We start from the raw sequence: 23,636 nt of genomic DNA, 5'->3' as shown, positions 1-23,636 counted from the left end.
CTACTATACCGTGCAGCTTGCCACATATGAAGTTTGAGCTAGCAACCTGCTAACGAACTTGACCATTCAGGTGGCTAATTTAAATGGTAGCCATCAAATGCAGCTTTCCAGTTCTACAGATGAGGAAGGGAGTGCTGTCGATACCAATCAGCCAGCTAAAGTTTGCAAGCTTGTGAGCAGGGGACATAGAATTTCAGCGTGTCTAACCCCAAGGTTTGAGGGTCTTTCTAGCCTGTGATGTGATTTATAAGACAATAACAAAATATGTCACAGGCATATTATCACCCACTGAATATAAATGTGATGAAATGACAGTTCTACAGTGTTGGTATCTTTAGAGAACAGAATTCCCAGCAAGAATCTTGTAGCTGGAGAGATCGCACCGAGCTATGCGGATTCTTGGCAAGCCATACGGCAAATGCAGAAATGAACATTTCACCCAGAGAGAAGGGATTGTAGTCAGAAGGAAGTTACCACCCAGAGAGCAAATGGAGTTCCCAGATGCCTGACATTTGCGTTCTCACTGGGTCGGAGTTCACTAGTGGAAGTGTCACAGCCCAAACGCTCCCCCAGAGGCTCAGCCCTTCCTTGCGTTGTAACAATCAAGCCACTCCTGGATGAACTGCTCCCACCCTCTGTCTCTCTGGCAGGGTTGGAGCCCACTGTGGCCTGAGCGACTTCTATGGCTTACTTTCTGTGATTTTCATGTTTTCTGAAACCTTGGGCACCCAAGTATCTGAGCTCCCTTTATGATTTTCTCTTTTTGTCTCTCTCTTGCTAAACCTCCTTCGCATTTTCCCTCCCAGGTTTCATTTCTGAAGCATCTACTGTGAGCTATTCCCATTGTTGCCAGAAGCCCCCTGGTTCTTCTTGGTTCTTCCTTCTAGAAGCTCAGGCCAGGAGTCAGAACCATAACCACCCACCCACAACTGTAATGGACAAAAATCTGAACGGAAACCCTGAGGTCTTTAAGTCCAGTCCTGGGCTACACCCTGTGAGGCTGGTGATTAAATACATTTTACTTACTAAGTTCCTGTTTCTGAAAGCAGGGGCTCAGGTTAAAGGCAAGTGGGGGACTCAGAGTGCCTAAGATTATGGGCAGAGCTGTTCCAGTGTCTGTTTCTAGCCTTTCTCTGGAAACCCACACAAGCTGTTTCTCCTACTAGAATGTCACCGTTCACATGGTGGTGGCCTGCATTCTACTTTCAGAACCCTTGAGCAGTTTATGCCATCCCCTTGCTGAGCACTCACTGATAAAAGCTCTGTAAACTGGTTTCTCAGAGCATCCAGTGGTTCTTTCTTTCTTTCTTTCTTTCTTTCTTTCTTTCTTTCTTTCTTTCTTTCTTTCTTTCTTTTTTTTTTTTTTGGTTTTTCGAGACAGGGTTTCTCTGTATACCCCTGGGTGTCCTGGAACTCACTTTGTAGACCAGGCTGGCCTCGAACTCAGAAATCTGCCTGCCTCTGCCTCCTGAGTGCTGGGATTAAAGGTGTGTGCCACCACGCCCAGCACATCCTGTGGTTCTTAAGATCCTTTCTGCTTTGTTGTGTTTTGATTTTGGTTTAAGTTTTTATCAGGACGGGGTTTCTCTGGCTGTCTTGTATCTCTGTAGACCAGGCTGGCCTCTAACTCAAGACCTGAATGCACCTGCCTCGAGTGCACGGCCACCTTCTGACTGGTTCTTAAGATCTTTATGACCCGATAGTGAGCTCTGCAGCTCTAACCCTTCTGTCTTCGATATATTTAAGACATTAAATATCTTCAAATGTTATGTCTGTCCTGGCTCAACTCTGAGATTCTGAGATATGTCCTCAGCCCCATATCTCAAAAGTAAAGCCAGGCTGTTCCCACTGCAGACCCTTTCTCCATGGCTCTGAGGAAATACTCAGCCAGCTGTGTCTGATTTTTGTTTGTTTGTTTTTATTTGTTTGTTTGTTGTCTGGTCCTTTTTAAAATTTTAACACAGAACATCTTTCTTGTATCAGCACATCACTATGTACCAAGCACAACTGGCACTTATTAGGGATTTAATATCTTTTTATTTAGCTCTATTTGTAGAAAGTACATTATATATGTACTCAGGCTTAAAATATATATATAATGCAAGCAGTTGAGATGGTGGAAGTAATAAGACACAAACACAAAGCAAATGTGAAGTGTGTGAGCGGGTGAAGTGTGAAGTGTGTGAGCGGGTGGGTGCACACACATGTGCTTATGCTCGTGCATGTGTGCTTGTACATGGTTGCATATCTGCCCTCATGGAGGTGTGTGTGTGTGTGTGTGTGTGTGTGTGTGTGTGTGTGTGTATTGGCAGGGGCTTACTTTGATGGTGAGCTGGCCTGCTGGTAAGTTCTTCTCTGCTTTTTCTGGTAGAGTGTCACCTTTGCTTCCAGTTAGTTCCTGATGGGTTTGCTTTACGAAATGAAGACCAAGTAGGTCACAGTTTATACGCAGAAAGCACTTTGCAGTGCCCCTCCCCCACCGTGGGTCCCTGCTTGCACACCCTGAACTGTGTGTGGAGTTTCTTTTATGAGCAAGAAGGCAAATGAAGAAGTTATCTAAGAGCCTTCAAGGCACTCACAGTCTGTCTTTAGTCGCTGCCCTTTACCCGAGGCAGAGTCTATGACTTACCCATTCTCTGCAAAACGGTTGCCATCTTGAGATCAAGGAGTCAGTACTTAGTCATTGTAATCACACATGTAAAGAAGAACATACTGGTCTAGCTGGACAGGGGACCCAGAACAGTTCTCATGGTAAGTGATCTCGTCAGTGAGAAAAGGGAAAAAATATGTGCCTGCATTTCCTGTTCAGGGCTCATCTTACAATTGCTAACAAACACCCAAATGCACTTAGAAACTGATCATTAACAAAGAAAGTTTGCCTCCAGTAAAAGGGGATCCTGGGCATGAACCCTCACCTTAGCTGGTCTGTACAAACCGGAAGCTCTCCCTGCCAACGCGGCTCTGTCGTTACTCTTTATTATCTAGACTGGGGTCTGTTTCCTCACTAATTAAAAATTGTCAGAAATGATATTCTCATTTCCTCCAAAAGAAGTAAACACAGGCAAAGGTTAGAAGGATGCATTCCAAAAAAAAAAAAAAAAAAAAAGAAGGATGCATTCCACAGAAGCTGCCCATTGAGGAGCAAAGTGCGAGGGAAACAGCCTGGACCAGAGGGCCTGCCCTGGCAGCCCTGAGATTCTGAGGTGTGACCTCAGTCCCGCATCCCTACAGCCAAGCCAGGCTGTTTCCACTGCAGACCCTTCCCCTCTTCCAGCGTCCAGGCTGTTCCCACTGCACACCCTTCCCCTCCTCCAGCGTCCAGGCTGTTCCCACTGCACACCCTTCCCCTCCTCCAGCGTCCAGGNTGTTCCCACTGCACACCCTTCCCCTCCTCCAGCGTCCAGGCTGTTCCCACTGCACACCCTTCCCCTCCTCCAGCGTCCAGGCTGTTCCCACTGCAGACACTTCCCCTCTTCCAGCGTCCAGGCTGTTCCCACTGCACACCCTTCCCCTCCTCCAGCGTCCAGGCTGTTCCCACTGCACACCCTTCTCCACAGCTCTGAGGAAGTACTCAGCCAGCTGTGTCTGCGTTGCTCTTGTTGGGTATCCCGGGTTCTTTTGTAACTTTTAATTTGGAGACACACTCATTGCTAAATTAGCTAGAATGGCCTTGAACTTACTCTGTGGCTCAGGAGAACCCTGAACTTAGGTGATTCTCCTGACTCAGCCTCCTGGGGTGTTTCTTTGTTTGTTTTTGTTTTGTTTTGGAGTTTTTATTTTGTTTTAACTGGAGAATGGTGGACCCTCAGGAGCCTGGTCTATTAAGATTCCCTTGGTGTACTTTATGGGATATTTGATTGTATCTCACAGTGAACGAATCTGGATAAAAGCCGCTGCCTGACAGTTGGTCTTTGCTTACTAGGAACAAACTCACATGTTTGCCCTGATTTATAGACACCCTCCATGGCCATATGTGAGTGGAATTAACTGCACTCGGCACTAAGCCAGGAATCCTGTCGTTCCTCATTCCCCAGTGTTGTGGTGGTCATCATCTATCTTCAGCTGACAATTCCTTTGTTCTGGAAGGTCCTTCTGGTGTCATGTCAGCTCACATTGTGCTGCTGCTCTGGACAGTGGGGCTCTTAATTGTCCCTGTACACCATCTTTCCCAGTGTGGGAAGCATGTTCCTTGCTCTGTGAGGCTCACTGTTGGATCCCCAGTGGTTAGCATGTACCTGAGGCATGTGTGAATAAACGAGTGGACTTGGTGTCACTGTGCTGCGCTAACACTTCCCAAGAGAAACAGAACACAGGCCACATATGAAATTCTAGCAACCACATTAAAAAGGTAAAAACAAACAAACAAACAAATAAAACCAAATTAGTTTTAGTAAAATATTTCACTTGGCTTGCCTTAATTATGGTTATTTCAACACATATTCAATGTAAGAAATTTTCACTATACATTACACTTTATGTTAACTTCAACTGTGATACATATTGTACACTAACAGTCATCTTGAGTCAGGCTCTTTTTTTGAAATACTTGTTCATTATTTAAAGTTCACAAAACTTATAGTTAAAAAATTTAGATTGATGAATTCAAGTTGTCCTACACATTTTATTTTTACATTCAATTTTTTATAACCACCAAATGGAGAATAATTGCTTTTCTTTTAATTGAAATTAAGTAAAAATTAAATTTGAGCTTTATTGTAATATTAGCCACCTGGCAGAGGCAGAAGGGCTTTGTGTAAGTACAGAAGCATGAACTGGATGGGCTTGCTCTACAGCATGTCTAACCCATAGCGTTATAATCCACTTGCAGTAAGCACAGAGGGGTAAGTGTTTGAGAACATGTTTAAGTTAGGGATCAGCATATGTTTCCAAATAAAACAATTTAGAACATCAAAATTATTCCTGCATTAAAATTGCTTATTGTATTTGAGTTGCAATGCAGAGGATCTCATCCAGCAGGAAGCATGATCTGAGAGTAATCCATGGTAGGTGAACATTGATCCCCTGCCACTAGCAGATGGGATTAAAAGTTGTTACTGTAAATTACATTGATCAAACTTTTACAGTAGCCCATCTTCCTACAGAAAATGCCGTGTTTGCAGCATGTGTTTCCCCAGACTTTGGAAGCAGGTACTTCCCAGTGAGACCCTGTCCAGCAGTCCATCTCTCTCCAATGTCTGGAAATGTGGGTATGCTCGCAGGCACTGGTGTGCATGTGCACATTGTCCATCATCCTGGTGTGAGGCAGGGAGACTGAGAAACAGGATTACTTTATAATATAATATACTATCTCAGATTAGTCAGTGTGTCAAAGAAGAAAGCAGGTTTTCATAATTCATGACCACATTACTTCTGATCATTCACATAAACCCACAATCTTTAGATCTGCGTGAATTTAGAACTTACAATATGTTTCAAAAATGAAATGAGGGACATATTTTGGATCGGGAGCCATTTTTAAGGGGCCTGTACAAATGAGTACAACATGGTTATTTATGAATGGGAAGAATAAGGCTTAACTTTTAATTTAATTAAATCTGTGTACTACATTCCTGAGCAATGAGCAGAATGCATTTTAAATATGTATTAAGTATTTGAAATTATAAGTCCAGGCCACTATAGCCAGCATCCAGAAACAGGGGCAGCTAGATTTCTGTGAGTTCGAGACCAGCCTGGTCTAGGTAATGAGTGAGTTCCAGGACAGCCAGAGCTGTGCAGCGAGACACTGTCTTAAAAACCACACCAAACCACACCAAACCACACCAAACCAAACCACACCACACCAAACCAAACCAAACCAAACCACTCCACACCAAACCACACCACACCACACCACACCAAACCAAACCAAACCAAACCACACCACACCACACCAAACCACACCACACCAAACCACACCACACCAAACCACACCAAACCACACCACACCAAACCACACCACACCAAACCACACCACACCAAACCACACCAAACCACACCACACCAAACCACACCACACCAAACCACACCAAACTAAACCAAACCAAACCAAAACAAGCAAACAAACAACAAAAACCCACCAAAACAAACAAACAAACAAAAAACCAAAAAATCAAAAAAACTAGGCTACTTTAAAATGTCATTATTTATTTTGTTAAAATTCCTGAGATAAATACTATCCTAACAAAAGAGCCATTAAGACTAAGAATCTCTAAGATAGTCTTTATGTTCAGAAGAACTAAACACATTATTGCAGTATTAATAAAATAAAAACTCAAGATAAGAAGGTCAAATGTGTCCAAGGTAATTGTCTCCTCCACAATGAGGTAAATCCATAAGGAATAATGGGGGGAAGTTCAATGCATTAGCTTTTAACAGTCAAAACAGGAACGTTTAAAATACTCTGTTCATGGTTAAAAATAATTTGTACTCTAAGTCCAGTGATCATTGCCAGGGAGGACCAAAGTTGAGAAATTTCTATTAAAAACATGACTCAGAGGAAAACATACAGGGTCTGGAAATGATCTGGTCCCCATTGGTCACTCCTACAGTCACATGGCCAGGGCATCTTTAAAAGTGAGCTCTCTGGACTCCAGAGGCTCACAGCACCCGCCCGGGCAGCCTTTCTCACCTGGAAGAGAACTCCTCCTCGAAGGTTTACAAAATGTGTGATGCCTTTGTGGGAACCTGGAAGCTCGTCTCCAGTGAAAACTTCGATGATTACATGAAAGAAGTGGGTGAGTGCCGGGGGGTCGGGGTCTCCCGGGCTGGGGAGAGGGCTTGCAGCTGCCTTGCAGCCCTGACGTAGCTGTGGTGGAAGGAAATGCTGTTTCCTGCGTGGAAGGTGTAGAAGCCACAGAAAAAGTCTGTCCTAGAAGTTTTCTCAATTAAAGCTTCGAGTTCGTGCTCCCTCCAGGTGAACCCTCAGGGAAGAGTCTATGGGACAATCATTTACTCTCTGTAGAATGACAAGATGTGGCCTTCTTTGCCAAGCTTGCGTTTCTGCGGTTCATTTGGCTCCTTACCTGTTTTTCAACATCTCCTTTTAAATGAAAGATTTGTAATAACTTAAAAAGAAAAATATTCCTTCCGTTTTTTTTTTTAAAGGATGGGGGGCAACTTTTACTTAAAACTGAAGCCATGATATTGCCCCTCTCAGAAAAAAAAATCATGTTGGGAAATATATTTTAGCGATTTCTTTTCTGAATTGTGATTATTTTACAGTTGACAAAAGCTTAGCTTCCCGAGATACTTTTCTTCAAGGACTTAAACATTTCTTCGTTGGTTTAGAGTGATATGTAATGTCATAGATTGTGAGTAATTCAGAAGGAAAGGGGGGCATGCAAAGCACATATAGAACGTGCCCTTCCCATGACACAGGCTCACAACGGTCTACGTCCTGTCAACACTGCCCACAGGCTCCTGTGTGGCCAAACAACATTGCCTATACATATAGAGGGGCGTCGACCAGCGATGAGCTTTCTCAGGGAGCGTCTGCTTCGAAGCCCTTCTCTCCTGACCTTCCCATATTACAGAGTATCGCCATTAGGACAGAATCCCCTAAACCTGCAAAGGCTTAACCTTCCCTCAGTTATACAGTGGGAACTTTTGGTTGTCTGTCAATATTGTTGTCTTGTTTGCAGATAAGAAGAATATCAGGAATTTCAGCATGACTGACCTCTTAGCCCATCGACTATTTACTGATCAGTGTGGTAGTTGCTATGCACTGAGCCAGAAATACCAGGGTTTGAGACACTTTTAGCTCTTGACCACTTGAAACATTTTGTACTGGTAGCATTCCTATCTAAATTATAATGACACTATTTAAGTTGTGAGGGACCCATGATTAAAGGCAATAGATATTTCCTGAGTGGAACTGGCAACTGTAATTAAGGCAGAGTTGCAGGTTTTGGCTTCTGCAGTCAAATAAAAATGAAGACACAAGTGAAGCTAGCTGTTATTTGTCCCCGGCACGGTCTCTCTGGAATCATTCCCCACTGCTGTGTCCCTTTCCTGTGCTGATTGATTATACAGAATGCTGTGCTTCGTGGCAGAGTGACATTCAAGACAGAGAACTAAGTCGTACCCTCTGCATCATCTATCTTGTGCTGAGGTTGTCTCTCAGTTCATCCTTAGCTCTAGCTTTGGATCACCTTTTGTCAAAGACATAAGCATTTGTGTTGAAGGAGTCAGCACACCGCGACAGAAGGATTCTGTGCAACATGCAGACAGGGCAACTAAGGCTCTAAGTTGTTCACCCTCCACAGGGAAGCTAAACAAACAAAACTGACAGCTTAAGGGACCGAGATGCAGTGTTAGTTTCCAAATCAGAACTGAAATTTTGATTTCTTGAGTTCAGAAGATTCTTACTGAGTCTGCTTTTCCTTATTGTTAAGAATGCTATCGTCATTCTGAAATGACATGAAATGTGAAACGGCATGTTCTCTCTACAGAAATTAATCAGATATCTTCATTTCATGAGGGAGTAATATGGGAAGGAAGCCTAGAAAATTAAATTTGGCAACAACTGTTGTGAAATGTGATTTTTTGTTCACTCAAAATAGATGACCTTTTAACACAGTAACTCTAAGTCATGCCTGGTCTTTGACTTAGATTTTTTTAAAAAATAACTTTTAGTAATTAAGAAATAATAAAATGGTCAAACTGCCTCAATCACAAATAGAAAATAGAGATACTATGCATACACTTATTATTAGCATGTTATAATAAATATAGCATAGACATACAGACATATATAAAACACACAGACATTGAAATATGAAGATTTAATCTCTTTATACATTCTTGCTGAAATGAAGGACTTTCCTGAAGGAGTGTAGTTAGCAGCCAGGAACATGCTAACAGTAAATCTGAATGGATGGCAGGTTCTGAGAGCGTCGAAGGAGGCCCAGCACCCTGGTGTCTTCTTCATCACGCACACAAATGTTAGCTTTTCGTGCCTTCTCTTTCCCCCTGTAGGAGTGGGCTTTGCCACGAGGAAAGTGGCAGGCATGGCCAAGCCCAACATGATCATCAGCGTAAATGGGGATTTGATCACCATCCGGTCAGAGAGTACTTTTAAAAACACCGAGATTTCCTTCAAACTGGACGTGGAATTCGATGAAATCACCGCAGACGACAGGAAGGTGAAGGTGAGGAACAAGGGGCTGGTGCAGAGTGAGCGGGGCAGGCTTCTAATTCCATGGCCTGCAGGAAGCGATTGCAGCTCAAGGGGACAAAAGCTTCCCTTGGTGGACAGATGGCCTCGGAGCCCCCATCCTAACCCAGCTCCGTCAGTGCGCAGAGGACGCATCCCCTCTTGTTCCGGAGCTGTCCCGATATTCACAATGATTAGCATGTTTTATGAGTCATACAGCTTTGTATGTGGAGTAAATTAGAGCAGTAAAACATTAGGGGAAGTTTATAAAACCGAGGCTGAAAACATAAAACCCACCGTAACATCACCGTGCCCACCTACGTATGTTGTCATCTAACTTCTTTCACAGTATATCCTTTTTTTTCAAAATGTAATTTTATTTTCTGTTTCTATTCAGAATATATAAGTAGATATACATATACGTGAATTCTACATTATTTTTTCAAGATGTGTCTCTCTTTTTACCTTCTTGCTGGATTATGTTCTTGTCCTGTAGAATTACTGAGAACCTCAGAATAGTCCTTTGGACCCAGGTTCCGTGTTTTCAGTCTTGACAGAGCAAACTGCAGTCTCTTTTCACTGTGTCCACAGAGCATCATAACCCTAGACGGCGGGGCCCTGGTGCAGGTGCAGAAGTGGGATGGAAAGTCGACCACAATAAAGAGAAAACGAGATGGTGACAAGCTGGTGGTGGTGAGTTACGCTGCATACTCACTGTCTGGGCCTGGGAACATTACAGAACTCTAGAAACAGCACCTGCTGTGTAGAACAAAAGGTTCATGTGTACCATTTGTTTATTTGGAGCTGAGAGTTGAAACCTGGTTCTCTCACTAGCCTAAAGTACTCTGCCCCTCTGAGCTGCACTCCATCCTCCCACACAATCAGGCTCCACGCTCCCATGCAGTCAGGCTCCACCCTCCCATGCAGTCAGGCTCCACACCCCCCATGCAGTCAGGCTCCACCCCTCATGCAGTCAGGCTCCACCCCCTCATGCAGTCAGGCTCCATCCTCCCATACAATCAGGCTCCACGCTCCCATGCAGTCAGGCTCCACCCTCCAATGCAGTCAGGCTCCACCCTCCCATGAAGTCAGGCTCCACCCCCCCATGCAGTCAGGCTCCACCCCTCATGCAGTCAGGCTCCACCCCCTCATGCAGTCAGGCTCCATCCTCCCATACAATCAGGCTCCACCCTCCCATGCAGTCAGGCCCCACCCTCCCATGCAGTCAGGCTCCACCCCCTCATGCAATCAGGCTCCACCCACACACAGTTTCCCCTGGAATCCCTGCCTCCTCTCTGGCATCACAGGCTGCCTAGTGCAGCATCCTCACGGGACTGTGTTGTGTATTTTGTCTCACTCACTTACCGTGCAGATTTTCCAGCTCCCTGAGAGGAGGACCTGAATCTTCCTGTTCTTTGTACCACCCTAAACTATTATACTTGGAGATGTATGTGCAATATAATATAAGATTCCAGAACACATGGTGGGGTTTGGTGTTGTTGTTGTTTTGGTGTTGTTGTTGTTGTTGTTGAATATCATTTCATTTCCAAAACCGAGAAGCAAAAAGCTAAATCCATGCTGTTACCTCTGATTGACCATGTCAATTTTGTGCCTGTGTCTAGGAATGTGTCATGAAAGGCGTGACTTCCACAAGAGTTTATGAAAGGGCATGAGCCAAGCGAAGAGGCAAGGATGGAAATTTGCATCAAACACTACAATAGTCAGTTGGATTTATTGTTGTTTTTTTTTTAAAGATACGATTTTCCACTAATAAGCAAGCAATTAATTTTTTCTGAAGATGGATTTTATTGGATATGATTATGTTGGTTAAATAAAACCTTTTTAGACTTAGAAAGTTGTGTAATGATATTTTTATTGTGTGTCTATTTTTGCACTTGTAATTGTGAAGACAACAGAACTTTACATTACATTACTTTTATTTTGGTTCTGGTACAAATAATACGATCTTTCTTAATAATGCATGATAAAAAAAGCCAATGTCCATGGACTTACCAAGACTGCATACTAAGCTCTGCTGTAGCATACAAGACCTCGGGTAATTCTAGACACAGTGAAATTATCCATCTCCATGTGATTAAAGCACACAGCTTTGTTTCTGCCCTGTCCGGATCATTGTAATTCAGCAGTGTATACACTGCTGTAGAAAAGAGCTCCAGTCTCCATTGTGTGCATGCGTGCGTGCGTGCGTGTGTGTGTGTGTGTGTGTGTGTGTGTGTGTGTGCGTGCGTGTTTCTTACTAGGTAGTCCAGGCTGGTCTTGACTTACAATTCTTCTGCCTCAGCCTCTTGTGCTGCTAGGGTTATAGGTAGGTACTATAATGCTCAGTGTGTCTGAATTTTTTAGTCTAGTTTTAGACTAACAAAAACCCTGAGGCTGTTGATTAATAAAAAAATAAATTTGCTTGGCTATCAGTTTTGGAGGCTGAATGAATGCTCAAGAGATTGCAGCCCCAGAGAGCTCATAGTAAGTGGTATAATCAGGAAAATGATAAGAGAGAGGGGCAGAGAGGAGCATTCTTGTCATCTGTAACAACGTATTCTTGAGAGACCTAATGGATCCTCTAGTCTCATCTGAGAAGAATCTCGCCTGCAAGCCCATCCCACTGAGCCACACTGCCCGAGGGACCCGTCAGCAAGTCCCATCCATTAGTGCTCCAGCCCCTTTCGTACTATGCTGGGGTCAGGCTTCCAGGGCTTGAGCCTTCAGGAAACACACTGCATCCAAACCATAGCAGTGTGCTGCTCCTAGAAGCCATGTAAACATCATGGCAAGCACAATGTTCACACTAGGCACATGTGACAGCTTTGTTCATGAATAAACATGCACCGTTATTCAGTAGTTTCTAAACATTTGTGATTATTATCAGCAGTACTTTTTACTCAAATTAAAACCTCCCCGAGGCCCTATATCAAAAACACTTGTGCACATGCACGGGCATGATGATAGTGAAGTTTGAAATGTATACCCACATACACAGAGAGTAACAGTGAAGTTTAAAACTTGTGTTCATACAAATATAAAATAGGTTTGAAACACACATACACACACACCAGTCAGGTTTCCCAGGCAGTGTATGTATGTAGACGTGTATTTGTGTGTAGACGTGTATATGTGTGTAGACGTGTGTATGTGTGTAGACGTGTGTATGTGTGTGTATGTACTTGTGTGTATTGCATGCCTCTTGTGGGAGGCATGAACACCTCTACAAAGAGGTTTTGCGTGCATAAAGTAAAATTCCTAATTCATGAGATTTATATTTTGTAATAAAGCAAAAATCCTTTGGAGTGTAGAGTACAGAGAGATCTATAATGCAGAGACACGCTGAGTGATATAAGCCAGGCACAGAAAAATAAGTATCACATGTCCCACCTGGGTACGGGATAGTTCAGGGTGAGTAGAAAATGTGGATTGGGTCAGAGCTCACTGTATGAATAGTTCAAGTATCACAATAACTCACACTGACCTCAACCAATATGTGTAATTAATACATGGTAGTAAAACACAAGATGTATTAAATGCATGCTGCAAGCATTATCTTTGTGACATCTTCTCTGGAGCATACTTCTACAGCTTATTTTCTGTACAATTATCGTATATGTAACACCATGGTTTAGAGGTAACATATAAGGGACTAACACGGAAGGTTCCTGGTCACAAGAATGTTTTTTGTTTTTTGTTTTTGTTTTTGTTTTTGTTTTTTAATCACAAAAATAGTGAGACCCACTATTTGTGTTCGCTAGAGCTGTGTAGGTTTGCTTAGAGCAAGGCATGGCAAACCAGTGATTGTTAAGCACAAACTATGGTGTCAGGCACTGTGTATTGCAGGATGTGTACTGCTGATCACCAGAGTGACCTGATGGGAGGAGCCATCTCTGTCAAGATGAGAAAATGGAGGCTCAGAGTTCAGATCACTAAGACAAAGCAGAACATGTCTGTAGGATTATGAAGTTTAGCAGTTATCCTGGCAGAATGCAGGTCTGGAGGCCATCAGTGGTGACAAAACTCTAAGAAACAGCGTTCAAGTGGACGCTGGGAAGATAGCTAAGGAGGGGCCCCAGAAATTGGCCTCCCCATGCAGACAACAATAACCATGGAAGAATGTCTCCAATATAACTGTTTTAAAATGCAGGCACTGATAAATTCCTTCAGTGTTGAAGAGGACAGTAGAAAGTGCATGCTATCATGAGCCGAGGTCAGTATTGGTCGGTTCTTACCACAGCAGTAATTAGTTAATAACTGATGCATGTCAATAGGGCACTAACTGTATACCAGTGTGGACATCACTGCTTACGTGTTCTCCTTACAGTCTATGGTTATTCATCTTCTGAGCATCTGTTACATGGGAGGACCAGAGGAGTAGACCAGGCCTACTTCCCATGGGGGAGTCCAGTGGGCACGGATCTCTGGAGCAGTTTGTACATGTCCTGAAACAGCTAGGATAGGCCATAGTATCCTGTTCTAAAAATACTATGGACTTTTGTATTAGTGTGTGTGTGTGTGTGTGTGTGTGTGTGTGTGTGTGTGTGTGTGTGTGTGTGTGTGAATATTCACACAGGTACATATGACACAGTATGTGTGTGGAACTCAGAGGACAACTTGTAAGAGTCAATTCTCACTAATTCTTGACCATGTGCCTCCCAGGGATCGAACTCAAGCCATCATGCGTGGGAGCAAGTTCCTTTACCCACTAAGATGTCTCTCAGGCTCGAGAAATGTGTCTTGATTGAAGCCTGCAGTGGAGGATACAGAGCTTATTCACAGAGTCCAGCAGCCATTGTTATACACACACTACCACCACCACCACCATTGCAGGCCCCTTCTTCTTAGGCTGAAGAAAATCCATGGTATTGGTATCAGAGCACTAGAGCAAAGGCTTGATTCTGGGCCAGATCTCAACATTGGGGCTGCCACACAAGCCAGAAATCAGATGGAAAACTAATTTGAAAAGGCAGGAAAGCAGTGTGATCAATATGGCCACATTGGTAAAGGCAGGGGGGTATTGAGCATCACAGCCCATTTTCAGGTGTATGGATCTGAGCCGAGGCTGTAAACTGAGGAAAAGTTGAGGCAGAGCAAGTATTAAACATAACAAAGCCTTCTTGGTCAAGGTGCTCACTGACTGAAAGTGATCTCAGGCCTGGGCTTGCAAGCTGACTTCAGTCAAGTCCTTACCAGTTAAGGGACAGTGTGACAATCCCTATGACTGGGTCTGTTTAGGAGGCAGCTTTACTTTCTTTTTCCAAATGATCCTAATTAGGGTGATGTCTTCCTAGAGTGATCTGGCTGAGAAGCAAAGCTGTTCTTGGAACCCGAGGTTACTTTAAGCTTGTGTCAGTGATAGGACACCTCTAGACACTATACCAGGGGACTTGGAGCTAGACATGAAAACTGACAGCTGACCATCACTGACAATCTTGCCAGAAACACATTAATATTTTAATAGTTCTATATAGAGAGTTGAATAGGAGTCCGACCCAAGGTAAAGAGGGTAAGTAACGAAGGCAAAAATATCAAGTGCCAGGTACAGTGAATGACTCCGAGCATCTGTGGTGTTTGTAGGACACAAGGAAAGAGTCCTTGCTTTTCAGGAAAAGCAGTTTCTAAGACCTTGCTGCAGTCTGATAATACTAAACGTAAACACCCAATTTCCAACATCAACAACAATAAAAATCTCAGGACATGAAAAGAAATGGAAAAAGTCTGTTCAAAAGATGAACTGGAAATCTGTGAGTGGTTGACGAGAATGCATAATGACACACCTGCCACCAGACATGACACAACTCCTCAAAAATATAAAACAGAATTACTGTGTGGGTCAGCAGAGCCGAAGCAGGATGACAAAGGCATCAATAACATTCGTAAAATGTCGTTAACAATAGCTAAAAGTCAAATGTCCATCAGCAAGTCAAGGAAAGAGCGACATATACCCACAGCCACACAGCATGACCATGCACCCACAGCATGTACACACAATAAAAGTACCTTCCAGAGTCATGCATGCCAGCCAAGAGGGGTGAAGCTTTAAGTTAGGTACCAGGTCAACCTCTCCATTTCAATGACATAAACAAGTGTTCTTTTCAGCAATGAAGTCTTACCAGGAGGTTGCGCGGTACAACTAATATCCTGTGATGCTTGGACTCTTCAGTGGGGTCCTTTTGGCCTAACGAGATGTAACTTGTTTCTGGAACCTGAGCTTTTACTTGGTAGTGTAAGATATCTAGTTGAAGAATCAGCTTCCCTCTTATTTGGAGACTTAATTTCGATTCCTTTTCTATGTGTGTGTATGTCGGAAGCTTCTACAGTAGTAGGTTTCTGTATGGCTTTACAAATGACCTTCAGTGCTAGTTGACCCTTTCTATATTCCTTCCTATTTAAAAAAAAATGTTGCTTCCCCCTCCCTATTTAAAAAAGGAAGGACATTCTGACAGGCTAAAAATAATGGATGGATTTTAAGGATAGGCTAAGCAAAATAAGCCTGCATAAAAATATGTAATAATATATGATCTCTCTCTCTCTCTCTCTCTCTCTCTCTCTCTCTCTCTCNTGTGTGTGTGTGTGTGTGTGTGTGTGTGAGAGAGAGAGAGAGAGAGAGAGAGAGAGAGAGAGAGAGAGAGAGTCCTTGAAAGGGTAAAAATCATGCAAGCAGTAACCAATGGAGAACGTACTGTTTTGGAATATCAGGAATGTGGAGTACCTGCTGATGAGACTTTCTGGCCAGAGAGAAGACAGTCTCTAAAACAGGCTATGTGTGCCACATGTAGCAGGGCTATGAGCATAGGGCTGCCTTAAGTCTGTTGGACTTCATATCACAAAGCCCTAGATGCTGGACATAGAACGACAGGACCTTGTTTTGGTTCAATCTTTTTTTTTTTTTTTTTTTTTTTTTTTTGTCTGTTTTGTACATCTTCCCTTTGGAATGGCAATGCTTACTTTATACTATTGTATACTGGAAGTAGGTAGTAGTTTATAGCTAAAACATCATCTTCAATCTCAGTAGAGAATTTAGATTTCAGAATCCTGAACCATATCAAAGCTTTGTTGAAGCTGATTTAAATGTTTCACATTATGAGACGGCCATGAGCTTTTGGAAGGCAAGTACAACAGTTCTGGTTTGACTCTGAAATATCCTCTACAAGCTCATGTATCGTAATGTTCTCAAGCACTCAAGCATTACTCGGACGCTTGAGAGGCTGTGTAATTTCAGAAAGTGCATCCCGGCTTGCAGACACAGGCAACTAGGGACGGGTCCGTGAAGGCCATTAACCTGGCTTCAAGTTCCTGCTTTTTATTTCTTCCTTGTCTACTAAGATGTGCTGAGCCACTGCCTACAGCCTCCCACTACTGTGAGCTATACTGTGCTTTTCTCTCCATCAGGGACTGAAACCTTTGAGATTGAGAGCCAAAGGAAACCACTCTTGCTTAAGCTGTGTTTCGTTAGGTATTGTGGTCCTGTGGTATCAACGCTCCATCCAGGGAGAGCCAGAAAAGGCTTATTCCAGTACCAGAGAAGCACCATGTCCTAAAACTGTCTTTAGTCCCCCCCCCCCCATTTCTTTTGCTACTCATTTATATGTGTGTTGTCTAATATCTATAGCATCGTTTGCAGGCAGGTGCTGTCTTTTTTTTTTTTTTTTTTTTTTTGCAACAGGGTTTCTCTGTATAGCCCTGGGTGTCCTGGAACTCACTCTGTAGACCATGCTGGCCTCAAACTCAGAAATCCACTTGCTTCTGCCTCCCAAGTGCTGGGATTAAAGGCATGTGCCATCACTGCTCGGCAGCAGGTGCTGTCTTAGGAATAGAAATGATTCTGAAGTATTGTCTTTTGATTCACTTTTACAATTGCTCTCAGATATCTGATAGAAATGCAATTCTATAGGCTATGTTCTCTAATACAATTCTTTCTAAGGTCTAAGTGTGCTATCATAGGTGGTAAAAGCTCTGAACCAGATTATCACATACTAGAGTTGGGTCTGTGAAGGTGGTTATATTGTGAGCATGAAACTGGCTGCTTGTAATACAAGTAATTGGCCAGAGCCACATAAACCATTTAATGAGGTTATTTACAAAGTTGTGTCAACAGTAAAAAGCTTAATCATCAAGCAAAAAAATCTTAGGCACAAGACTGTTAAGTAACAATGTCACTGTGACCTTGTGTAACAGAGGTTACAAATTTGGTTCTGGCTCCAAATTTTAATTTACATCACAATGGATACCACTGTGTAATATCACAGGAGAAGCCTTAGTGTGTAGAGGAGACTCCAGGCCATTTCTCCCTCTGACTCCCTCCCAGAACTGGGGAAATCTTACAGAAGCTAGAAATGTGACCTGTCCTTTTTGCCACAAACACCAACTGAGTTCTAAAAGGGAGTATTCATCAATATAAGGAGAGTAAAAAAAAAAAAAAAAACAAAACAAAACCAGCTGCCCAGGGTTGGTTTTTGTCCCACTACCCCACTGGCCATCATGCACAGATAGATGGTTTTTACCTTCTAATTGGAGAACACAGATGCAAGCGGCAGAGCAGACTCCTGCTGGAAGGCGGGCTCGTGCGACTCGCTCTGTATTTGAATCTGATTTTGTCTTTGACCTTTAAGGCACTTATTAGCATGATCTTTCCTGAGGTTTTGCTTGTCCTATTTGGCCTTCCCAGATAGTAGAATATATTTTCAATTCACAAAAATATAACACATCCCACTTCTTCTAAAATACCTTTTCTTCAAAAGCAATTCTTTGTCCTGCATAAACTATCATATCTCTCTGGTGCTCAGATAGCAATGTCTTGTTTGTTTTATATGTAAAGAGATGGCTTCATACACAAGGATGAAGAGAGATTTCTCAGGGTCAAGGGGTGATTTGGCATAGAAGAGATGAAAAAATTAATACTCAATTTTTTTTGTTCTTGACCATCTAAATTTCCAGCTCTTTTTTTATTAGATATTTTCTTTATTTACATTTCAAATGCTATCCCAAAAGTTCCCTATACCTTCCCCCTGCCCCTGCTCCCCTAACCCCCAACTCCCACTTCTTGGCCTTGGCATTCCCCTGTGCTGGGAATTGTGGACAGCAACATCAATCCATTCAATTAATGTATTGTAGAAACTTGGCACCTGTGAACCCACTTCACTTGCTTGGAGTGCAGAGCGTGAAGCAAGGAGTTACAGCGAACTTTAACTTCCTGGTGTCCTCCTTTCCTTTTTAGATTGTCCCTGTGAGGTATCACTCCTTCCCTGGCCTAAAACTTGACAAAAATTTACCCGCAACGTCTTAAATTGCATCTTTTAATACAAAAATGATTTTGAAAACCAGCCATGGTGTAGCACATCTGTAATCCTAGCACTTGGGAGGCTGAGGCAGGAGGATTGCTAATTTGAGGGGAGCCAGGACTACATGGCAGGGAGGGGCAGGAGGGGGGGAGAGAGAGGAGAGAGAGAGAGAGAGAGAGAGAGAGAGAGAGAGAGAGAAGTTTACTTTGTAAACAAAAGGTGAGTTTTCTAGGCACTGACTTCATTGTATCCTTTTTAAGGCTCACATCACAAAGCTCTACTCGTAATAATTGCCACCTTTCTTCCCAGTCCCCACCTATCCTTGATTGACAAAAATGATAGTTAATAACACACTAAGCCTCACTCCAAGCAACTGTAGACATTTTAAATTGCATTAACAATATGAGTACATCAACCCTGGAAGCAAGGGAAGGGACAACAATCTTCTAATTAAGGGGAAGTTTTCACACCATGATTTGCACAAACAGAAAATGAAACAGCTGAGTCAGACCAAGCAAGGATGTCCCTATTTGAGGTGGGAAAACCTCCGATTTTGGTGTTCGTTAGACATTTGTCAGATGTCCCCTTAGGGTTGGTCAGCATTTAGTGTCCCAAGTCTGGGCTTCATTGGCAGTTGCCTTCATTTGGCAAATAAGATTTATCAGGTGACTCCTGGGTATAAATCCCGTTGCTAGAAGCTTAGAGATGCTCCCTGCATTAAGCTTTGCAGGTTAGTTTCTGTTGGTGGTCTATAAAATGAGTCAACCGCCGGTGCCTGGAATCTCAGATTCCTGGCAGCCCATTGGTTGCTTCAGGAATGCCACGTGACAAAGGTGTTCTTTAAAAGAAGGGGCTGGCGGCACAGTGATGCCCACACTTTGTGGTTTTCGGTTGTGAGTGCCTGGTCTGCCCAGAAAGCTGTGCACGATGATTGAGCCCTTCTTAGGCACCTGGAAACTGATCTCCAGCGAAAACTTTGAGAATTACGTGAGAGAACTGGGTGAGAGACGCCATTACGGGAGTCGGGAATTGGTGGCAAGCGGTTTTGTGTTGTGGCTGGCTTTGTACTTCACGATGAATTTTTAAATGATTTTTCTCTTTGTTACCTTGGGCTATACTCATCTGAGACAAAGTTTATGTCTGCTTATTATTAATATATTTTAAATTATAATAACTAATAACATTAAAATTTTTGAGCTAGGCTCACCGTTAGTTTATAGTCCACGTGCGCTAGCCCAGGCCCTGGTGGAAGGTCGTCATGCAGAGCTCCTGCTCCAATTGCCCCTTAGATCATTTCACTGAGCAGCTTTTGTTCAACTCCTAATTTGTATAAATGAATCTTTAAAATTAGTATATCGATTGAATTTGTTAGGGGATTTACTTTAATTATACATTTAGAAGCACAGTGGCAACAAATAACATTTTGGACAGCTGTTCTCAACCTTCCTAACGCTGGGACACTTTAATACAGTTCCTCATGTTGTCATGGCCACCAAACATACTCAAAGCTACATCATAACTATAATTTGTCATGAATCATAATGTAAGCATCTGATATGCAGGTTATCTGATATTTGACCTCTGAAGGAGTTGCGACCCACAAATTGAGCCGTCAATTTAGTCTAGAATTTTCTAGAATGTTCACTCATGTATGACAACTATTTAATACATGGTTTTGAAGGTTTTTGTTTTGTTTTGTTTTGTTTTGTTTGAGAGGAGAAATAGAATGATTTTTCTTTGCTGACCAACTGTCTCACCATTGGCTGTCTCTCAAAAGAATGGGGACCTTCATGTCTACTTCAAGCTTTGTAGTCAACCATGAGTTATAACAAGTAGTGTCTGTAACAGCTACACCTTTCTATGAATTCTGGATCAACAGTCAGTTCATTTTTCCTAATTATTAACAACTTCTTTGATAATAAACCATATGAAATGCAGATTTCTTCCTTTTTTACATTTTGCCTAGACTGTCCAGTGATTGCTTACAATTATTAATCTATTTGCACATTCTAAGCAGTGAGGAAGCAATGCTTTACCCCCAGTAAGAAGTTTACATGATCATAAGTATAAAACTTGCTCTTCTCCCAAAGACAGCACTTAAGACATATTCATATCTCTTCAGGGATTATAGACAAATGTTTTGAATAAAACTTTGATGGCAAATAAGAAACTTGGAAGTGTATGTGGAAGTGTACACCTACAGTCTCAGCTGGTACCAGGCTCAAGTCTAGCCTAGCTACATAGAGGGACCTGTATGAAAAATATATAGTACATTACATATCTAATATATTATGTCTGTTATATACTATGTCTTCATCTGCCTATGTATTTATATTTCTATGTCTATATATACACACACACATATGTATATAGGGGGAGAGAGGAGGAAGGGAGGGAGGGAGGGAGGGAGGGAGGGAGAGAGAGAGAGAGAGAGAGAGAGAGAGAGAGAGAGAGAGAGAGAGAGAGAGAGGAGATGGAGCTTAGTCTTATGGCCAGAATGGCATTGTATTGACTAGGAGCTGCGCTAAGTCTGGAGCAAGGAGGAAGAGCGACTGAAATCTTACTCTGCTCTGGGGCCCTTCTAAGCCTTTGGTGTTGTCTTCCAAAGCAAGGGGGAGGAGGGCTCAAATCATCCATACTTTACTTTGGAGGAAGCTCAAAGGGAGCAAAGTTGTCAAGTGTCAGGGTTGGAGCCCAGATTCTGACCTTTCCACTCTTCCTTGAAATCCACAGAGCTATTTTCCCATAGGGAAGTGTGCTGCATCCACAGATGGAATGGGCAGTAGACTTCAGGATGTATTCAGAGAGCAGAGTCAGTGTCTGTCTACCTACTGTGAATGGTCACATTGACAGTGGAAAGTCCCCAGCCTGAACACCGTTGAGTGGAGGGCTCCCCGTACTGTCTTTGCAAGGTTCCACAAGGCTAAATGCAAGCGTTTGCTCCTTTGAAAGCTGTCCTGCAAATCCACACTTCACATTAAGCACAAAAGTTTGAGAAAGTGAATTTAGCTTTTCAAGATATCAAAATTCCTAGTTTCACCTTGACTTTTCTAGAGATTACATAAAACATCAAAGAAGTCATTGTGCCTCGACAGGGTAGCTCACGTCTGCAAGTCAGAGCAGAGTCAAGAGGACCTGACCACAAGGCCACCTTGGGCTGTATAGTGAGAACCTATCTGCAAATAAGCAAGGCTGTATGTCAGTCCAGATTTCAGTGGGAGAGGAGCATTCTTTACGAGCTGGTGTTCTCAATGGTGCTTGACATATCCTCCTAAACGTGTGAATCGGGTATATTGTTTTCTCTGTCCCCCAGGAGTGGAATGTGAGCCCCGGAAAGTTGCATGTTTAATAAAGCCAAGCGTTAGTATTAGTTTCAATGGGGAAAGGATGGACATCCAAGCAGGAAGTGCAAGCAGGAACACGGAGATCTCCTTCAGGTTGGGGGAAGAATTTGAAGAGACCACTGCAGACAACCGGAAAGTGAAGGTTGGTGGGAGCTAACTCTTTTTGTGTTCAACCAATGAGGAAAATAGGTGGCTAGTTATAGTTCATTCAATGTATTTTACTGGTTCAGTTTAATTCAGTTAATTCATTACTAAGTCTGATTGGGCTTGTTTGAAATCTGTGCATACATAAAGTCAATCTTTTGCTAATTACTCAGCTCAATGGAGCTAACCCTTCTTACTTGCCTCTCCGTTGCTGCTGTTTGAGACAAGGCCTTGCCATGTAGCCTAGGCTAGCCTGCAACTTAGGATTCTCCTGCTTCTGATCTTCGAGTACCAGGGTTAGAGATGCAAACCCAAACCTAGCAAATGGCATTCCTTTCTCACCTTCCCCCGACTGACTTTGTTAGTGTATGGAAGATCACACAGACTAGAACAATTATTAAGATTAAATAACTTACAAATTCTTGTCTATGAGAACATGAATCTAGTTATTGTCTGGGACTTCTAGATTGACTGCATTAAAACATAACAGGAATTGAGTTGACCAGTGGGAAAAATTGAATTTCAGACTTGAAGTTAAAAGGTAGACGTTTAGTGTGGTAATAGGTGCAAAGTATTGAATCACTCCTGCTAACCACCGTCTCTGCATTTACAGAGCCTTATAACCTTTGAAGGTGGGTCAATGATCCAGGTCCAAAAATGGCTTGGCAAACAGACAACAATTAAAAGAAAAATTGTGGATGGAAAAATGGTAGTGGTGAGTGTCCCCTGGGATTGCAGTTTTACCTAACTGGTTTTGAATGACTACCCACCAAGCTACTCATTTGTCTCTGCGGCCTGAACTGAGGCTCGTTCTGCAGAAAAACAAGAGGGCAGGCTTGGCCTGTCATCAGTCACGCCTAACAAATCTCTCTACCTTTAGGAGTGCACCATGAACAATGTCGTCAGCACTAGGATCTACGAAAGGGTGTAGCAGAAGGGTTAACACCAGCAAGAACTTGGCCACCACAAAGAACTTGCCACTGAAGAAAGCCAGCCCCAGGGACAGTGATTTAAAACATCACCAGCATAAGTTTTGCTCAATAAAAGCAGGAATTGAAACATTGTTTTCCCGCTGTTTGATAATGAAGGCTATGCTCTTCACGACTTTTCTGCTGTTTGTAGAATACTCTGACAGAAAGCCACTGTAGTGGGAAGGGCTTCTCTTAGCTCGCAGTTCCAGAGCGGAAACACTGTTCTTTGTCAGGATGGGAAAGTCATGGTAGCAGAAGTGTGGAGCCGGCCTGGTAGTCAGGAACCAGAGATCCCATTTAATCCCCACACAGGAAGGCTCATGGCCAGGTCAGGAAGTGGAGCTAGACTATGAAACCTCAAAATCTGCTCTAGTCATATGCTTCCTCCAGAAAGACTCCCCTCCCCCTCGTAACACTACCCTAATGTTCCCAGGTTGCATCACTTTCAGGAAACCAAGTGTTCAAACACGTGACTCTATAGGGGGCATTTCATATTCAGATCACTACAGGAGTGGTCTGCAGAGTTAGTAAGACAAGAAGTTTCTGTTAACACAACAAGATCTACAGCCACTCAGAAGACAAACCTCTGGGCTTGTTAGGTTAACCAAGGTAGGTAGGGGTGAGGGTAGGAAGATCCAAGCAAAATGTAGAGAAAGAAGGAAAAGAAAAAGAAAAAGTACTTGATTTTCTTGCCAAGGGCTCGGGTTCAGTTCCCAGCACCCAGGAGGAGTGGCTCATG

The 23,636-nt window shown here is 42.9% G+C and overlaps 2 protein-coding genes across 2 annotated transcripts; both read left to right on the top strand.

The window, feature by feature from the left end:
• Positions 1–6,559: 6,559 nt before the first annotated feature.
• LOC110320505 (fatty acid-binding protein, adipocyte) lies at positions 6,560–11,009 on the top strand. The gene is made up of 4 exons (XM_021196560.2): positions 6,560–6,734; positions 8,977–9,149; positions 9,746–9,847; positions 10,777–11,009. Exons 1-4 carry the CDS (start codon positions 6,662–6,664, stop codon positions 10,825–10,827), a joined length of 399 nt encoding a protein of 132 aa, XP_021052219.1. The 5' UTR covers positions 6,560–6,661; the 3' UTR covers positions 10,828–11,009.
• An 8,237-nt stretch (positions 11,010–19,246) lies between these two features.
• LOC110320691 (fatty acid-binding protein 9) lies at positions 19,247–22,985 on the top strand. The gene is made up of 4 exons (XM_021196817.1): positions 19,247–19,438; positions 21,752–21,924; positions 22,540–22,641; positions 22,807–22,985. The coding sequence occupies exons 1-4, from the start codon at positions 19,366–19,368 to the stop codon at positions 22,855–22,857; spliced, it is 399 nt and encodes a 132-aa protein (XP_021052476.1). The 5' UTR covers positions 19,247–19,365; the 3' UTR covers positions 22,858–22,985.
• Positions 22,986–23,636: the final 651 nt, after the last annotated feature.

This window comes from Mus pahari, chromosome 4 (assembly GCF_900095145.1).
Source record: "Mus pahari chromosome 4, PAHARI_EIJ_v1.1, whole genome shotgun sequence".
NCBI lineage: Eukaryota > Metazoa > Chordata > Mammalia > Rodentia > Muridae > Mus > Mus pahari.
The sequence above is the reverse complement of the archived record's forward strand: the minus strand, read 5'-3'. Positions and strand labels throughout refer to the sequence as shown.